The 6080-nt window shown below is 36.8% G+C and overlaps 1 protein-coding gene across 1 annotated transcript in view; it reads right to left on the bottom strand.

The window, feature by feature from the left end:
* Nucleotides 1-1148: 1148 nt before the first annotated feature.
* The window catches only part of LOC106514873 (sodium/potassium/calcium exchanger 2), a gene marked incomplete at its 5' end in the record, with an annotated part of 57130 nt that continues 52198 nt past the window's right edge, over nucleotides 1149-6080 (bottom strand). Inside the window, 1 exon segment of the mRNA XM_014004397.1 lies at nucleotides 1149-5270. Coding sequence (XP_013859851.1) covers nucleotides 5021-5270 — 250 coding nt within the window. The 3' untranslated portion in view covers nucleotides 1149-5020.

Here is a 6080-nt window from a genome sequence, read left to right as displayed (position 1 = left end):
GATGTCAGATTGGATCTAATTTTTGAATAAACGTATAATTTCTGTTGCAACTTAGTGGTTAAGACTTGTACATGATCACGATAAGTCAAATGAGAATCAAAGTAATTCAAAGATAATTGTAGGTAGTGACAATATCAAGGGGTTTCTTTGAAAAAGTGAGTTGATTTGTTATATTGAAATGTCTCCTGGGTGAGGAAAAATACATGCACACAGTTTTTTTGACATTAATTGACAAAAGATTATCTTGAAGCCAACCACGAAATGTCTGAAGATCTGCTTGTAACTGACTATTAATAGATTCAATATTGAAATCAGACAAAAAAAGAACAGTATCATCAGCATACATTAAAATATGTGAATACTTCAATATTTTTGGAAGGTCATTTATGTATAATAGGAAAAGCAATGGGCCCAGTATGCTACCCTGCGGAACTCCCACGGAACAGGGCAGAGACCCGGACACAGAGCTTCCATGTTTCACAACCTGACACCTATCAGTCAAATAAGAGGAAAACATTTGTATTGCAGATGATGAAAGTTGAAAAGACATCAACTTTTGTAAGAGAGCATAATGATCAACTGTGTCAAACGCTTTATGAAAATCAATATATACAGCACCAGTTACTTGACCTTTGTTGACTTGACCTTAATTTTTTTCTTATTTCTTTCCTGTTAATGCATCCGTGCTACAGTAAAAAAAAAGACAACCAGACACATTTTTTGCATATTTGAATTAGTGTCTTTATTTGTTTTCATCATTATTATATACTTTGTGTTTTTACATAAAGAGACATATTTCTTTTACACATATAGATTATATGGATAATTTGTATCTGTTTACATTGTATGTACATCTTAAATAAATCTTTGATTAACACCAAGAAAATAAAACATTTACAGTGCAAGGATTTTCATTCGTGGTTAGTTTCACTTGGTGAAAACACAACCAGTACCAAAGCGCATGTGCCGAACCAATCGGATATTTTTTATCATAGATTTTCTCTTCATTTATGGTCACGCTTAAAAATAAATAAGGTGCAGCAAGGAGCTTTGGGAATTTAATTAGAGATGGGGTGGGGGAGATTTATTACATTCAAAAGTCTTATTTTATTAGAGAGATAATTTAGTAAATAAATATTTTCTTGAACTTTAAAGTTAAAATATTTTAAGCTTTTTACACTTTCGACTTAGCGCAGATGACACGAATAGTAGGCAAAAAATCTTATTTTTTCCCCAATAACTAGTCCTGTCTAGTCTGCCGTATTCTGCACAGGCATAAAAATAGTCTTCACCTCATCATAGCAGGAACATGTCATTTATATTCTTTTGAAGACGGGGTGAGAAGAAACTAGAGCTGAGGTGAGATCGCATTAACCGGAGCGTGCGCGTGCTCCGAGGAAAAGGTTTTAATGGCAAAACGTGCACGTGAAAATTTTTCACGAAGCACATCGTGAGTCATCTCAGAGCGAATAAACGGACACCTTCAATCTGGATGGTGATAAAGTAAAAATAATAACACGAGAACACACCACTCAGAACAGGTAATAGGATGCAAAGGTTTTTTTTCTCCTGTTGTGAAATGTCAGAAACATCAGTGGCACTATAACTTCGTGGAATTAAAGGAGGCAATGTGGTATTTAAAGGGGTGTTTCAGACATTTTGAAGTGTGGTTCTGTAGAAATGTGTTGAACAATTAATGCTTTATTTGTTGTAGATAGCTGCTGGAAAAACATCCATTAGGAGTATAATTTTAGTTAATGGCTAGTGCAAGTGAGGTTAAAGACCAAAGTTCACTGTTTTATGTGAAAACTATTTGATAAGCCTTTATTTTGGCAGAATGATGATGATATTCCTGCTGGAAGTTCCCCAAGCTATGCAGGAAGTGCTACAGCAGCTGCTAATTTCATTAGCAAGTAAACAGTTATTTTATAAATAACTTTGTACGTTACAATGTAAAAGTTTACAAAATAAATAAAAAAAGGCTTTAACATGAACCGCAATGAAACTTTTGAGTTTAGAGTTGTTTAACGATGGCAGCAATCCACTTTGGTCTGAGTCCTGCCGTTAGCCGTTAGCTTATGAATCTGGTCAAAATCCACCAGTATTTCTCCAAAATTAGGTTGTTCAAAGTGCTGTTTACAACAGGTAAGAYATTAATTATTCTCAAATGTCTCACAGAACCCCACTTCAGTGATCTGAACTATTGTTTTCAAGCCCTCACTTGAACAGACAGTTGATCTATGCTAACCAGGTGCTAAAATGCTACGCTACTAAAGGGTCATCAGCATAAATGTCATTTTTTAAATCCACAATTCCAAAAGAAAAAAAAAAAGGATTATACACATTATAAACATTTGGTTGCTGCTAAAAAGCAAAAGAGTCTATATATTTACAAAAAATAAAGCCAATGATTTCTTGGTGTTTCTCTGTGAACGGGTGCATAAAAGTCAACGTAGCATCATACAGTTGGTCTAAGCTCTGCTGTACAGTTCGTGGGTATCCAGCCCAAGTTCCTCGCATGCAACGTTTCCTCACACATTCAGAGAATTTGTTTATTTACTAATAKTTTACAGGTAACTCCTACAATGCTGCTGTACAGAGGCTGTGTGTCGAGGTAAAGCAGCTCAAACAGAAAACGGCTCTCCGTTTCCGGAGAACCAGTTGCCCGCTTTACGTCCTGGAGTTCTCAACTGGACGAAAAAGGACGACCAGAGACATGAAGGATGGGATTCTCGAGGACGACGCTTGGTGTATTGCTATTAGGTGAGTAATTAACACATCCTTTGTATCTTAGAGAGAGACTTTGGCCAAATCACATAAACCATCAGTTGACGCTGATTCCTTTAACAAAAACAGTCTCAATGTCAAATGCGCAATTATTAAGCCTGCAACAGACTTCTTTCTATACAACCATATTTTTTATGCTTCTTAACATTGGCCATGATGTCAAGATAACCACTGAAACAGTGACAATAATGTCTAATGGTGTCATGCAACATTATGTTATTTAAAGGTTAATGCCAAACAAAATCCATTAGTATCAAACCAGACCTTACCGTTGTTCTTGTGCCAATAAAAATATTTTTACCATAGAAACCAAAGTGATTTGCACTTCATTTTATARTCTGCTGAAAAATCTTAATATGAAGGATCAGTTATTGACATTACTTAATAGGGGTACAAAGGAAGAGGAAGTAGTAAAACTGGATTTTAGCATGCGATTATACACGAACTGGTGTGTATACATGTCACTTGCCACTATGGAAAAATTCTGTGGTAAGCTTGGTCCCGCTAACTAATAGCCAACTGTGGAATGAATTTTTGGTTTAGTGGATTARCTTCTTCACTAACTTTGAAAATTGTTAGGTGACCAATTAACTTCCACTAAATTAGGTTTTCCCAACTTTAAGTCCGCCCAACTTTAAGTCCGCTAACAGCTAACTAACGTTAGAAAAACCAGTCCCATCAGTCTTCCGGTCAAAGGAGACAAAGACGTGACGCAGACTGAGTGACAGTGGTCTTAGCATTTAGCCGTTAGCTGTTAGTGTTACCTTTAAGTTATTTTTACTTGTTAGCATTCACTTCAGCTAATTTATTATTTTTTACAGGTTTACAGTTACTAAACCTATATTTTTGTTAGATTTTGAGTTAGCGAAGCTAATGTTTTCATTACCTGTGCCCACCATCGGGTACATTTAATGGTCTTTGTCTCTAAATACAGATTGCACATGCTCTCWAAAAGCACCTTGGGTTAGAAAAAAATAGATTATGCTAGCTATCTTCAATCGATTGTGTTAGTTTCCTACAGAGATTGTGCAGTGGCTTGCCTTGGAAAGTAATGAAATGGGATGGAGAAAAGTTGATATTTTTGTGTATATAACTGATTAATAGGTTTTTATTCCTTGTTGAGGATCTTTTTTTTCTTTTTCATGCATTTAATGCTTTGTAACTTGTATCCCCACAGCCTAACTAGACAGTGATTTGAGCCAACTTCTACTGTGAACGCAGCTCTACACATCGACTAATCTAAGTCAAACCATGACGCTTAAACACTGTAAAGTTTTTCATGTATTATTTTTGACATTGACTTAGTTATGGAACTTTAATTAGCCTAAGTACTCATGCATTTCTTCCCGACTGGTGCGAGATATCGAAGGCTACTGTTTATTTTGAGCGTTAGGCTTTTATACTCGCCTTTCTTTTTCTTTTTTCTTTTTTACCTCTATTAGTACAAGTGAAGCATAGACAGTTCTGTACAGTGTGTTCATTAMCTAATACTGTTATTTCTACTGCTAATTCTAATATCTAATAGAAAGGGATCCCAAAAATAAAAGACTTCAAAGAAAACATATTGTGTAAAATAATAACTGGCAGGAAACGGAGCGAAATTGCCGTTCAGACTGAAGCACAGATGGATTTGCAAAAAGAAAAAAAGAAAATATTTCTGCCCAGTTAGCCTGCCTCAGAGATGAATAAAACAAAAAGAAAGAGTCTTGATACCATCATGGAGGAAACCCATTTGGAAAAMAAAAATCATCTACATCCATTTTCATTCTTGACAATGGTGTTTCAGTTTGTTAGGCTCAAGCTCACCATTCAGGATCTGTCACTGCGTTGGTTAGTTCATACAATGTGCAACTCTTGTTTCTTTCTTTGTCCTTTTTTTATAACATCTGGACCTGACTTTAGCTCCCCCAGTGAAACTAACGGCATGCATAATACTTCTATTTTCCACGTACGCCCACCAACTCTACTGTCCTCACCTGCCAGCAAAACTAAAACAAGTAAAAATTCAATCAGTTTAGGTTGATATAAAACCTTCCACGCTGAACTTTTGTTGACTTTCCTGTCAACGCCAGTTTCCTGGCAGCACGGAAAGTTTCCGTATTTTTTAAAATTGCAAATGCAGTTTCCTTCCGTTTTGAGTTATTCCCGTTGCGAAGGATCCCAAGGGTCAGGCGAGGGCGAGGGGCAGACAGTACAGGTTGTCGGTATCGGTGGCGATGACGGAACGAGCCCCTCAGATGGACACCGGACAGGTGATCACCCTGTCCTCCAGCATGACGCTGACCACCAGGAAGACGAAGTACAGCATGAACATGATGAAGCCCAGGAGCTTGCTCATGCGCCACTTGCATGCGGCGATGGAGATGATGACGAAGAGGAGCATGATGAAGAGGAGCACAATGGCACARAAGAGGCCGTTGGAGCTGACCTGCACTGGACTCAGACCCCTGAAGAGGGACCACAAGAGCCACGGGAACGGTAGTCTGCACAGAGAATAAAACAAACAATGCATCAAAACTAAAAAACAGAAAATACATGAAGCAGTTTTCAATAATACGCTGCAACACAAACCTAAAGAATTAATGAAAGCGTCACCTCAAAATTAATGACCCTTACTGTCCGAATGAGACACAAAATGGAATTTTTCATAATAGAGTTATTATTATTTTCCAATTTGTCATGTTGAAACCTTCAAAACGTTACATTGTTGAAATTTGGTGATTTATCGCCTACTCTGACAACAAGCTGGTTTTATTTATGACAGTGACAGTTTAAAAACTTGGTTTTCTGGAATTCCAGCATTGTGCTCAAAAAGGGGGGGAACCCAAGTTTCACAAAATCCGAAGGGATTTACCGTTGCTTCAACAACCTGCAAAGAAATATGACTAATTTAAAAAGAAACTATTAACATTATAAAGCAAAATTTCTAAAGACAAACATTTTAGAAAACGTTGATCTAAGTATAGAGAATAAAGAGTATGTGCTGTTTTAGTTACCAGGATGGCTAGATGGTGTCTTTATGGACAAATGTTTACACAAATCTCATTTATCTGGTTAGTTATTCTGAACTGCACAGGGGCGGAGCTAGACGTTTTTGCAAGGGGTGGCCAARGTGTTATCTAGGGCAGTGGTTCCCARACTTTTTATCTTCTGACTCACAAAATATCCATGGCAAAAACTTGTGACCCCAAATATTACTGGTCTGAGTACACGAACTTTGTTAATAAACCTAAAAACACAGCCTTTTTGACAATCTAAACAGCTTGTACACAAATATAAATACTTATTTATAC

This window comes from Austrofundulus limnaeus, unplaced genomic scaffold, assembly GCF_001266775.1.
Source record: "Austrofundulus limnaeus strain Quisiro unplaced genomic scaffold, Austrofundulus_limnaeus-1.0 Scaffold23, whole genome shotgun sequence".
In the NCBI taxonomy this organism is placed as follows: Eukaryota; Metazoa; Chordata; class Actinopteri; order Cyprinodontiformes; family Rivulidae; genus Austrofundulus; species Austrofundulus limnaeus.
The sequence above is the reverse complement of the archived record's forward strand: the minus strand, read 5'-3'. Positions and strand labels throughout refer to the sequence as shown.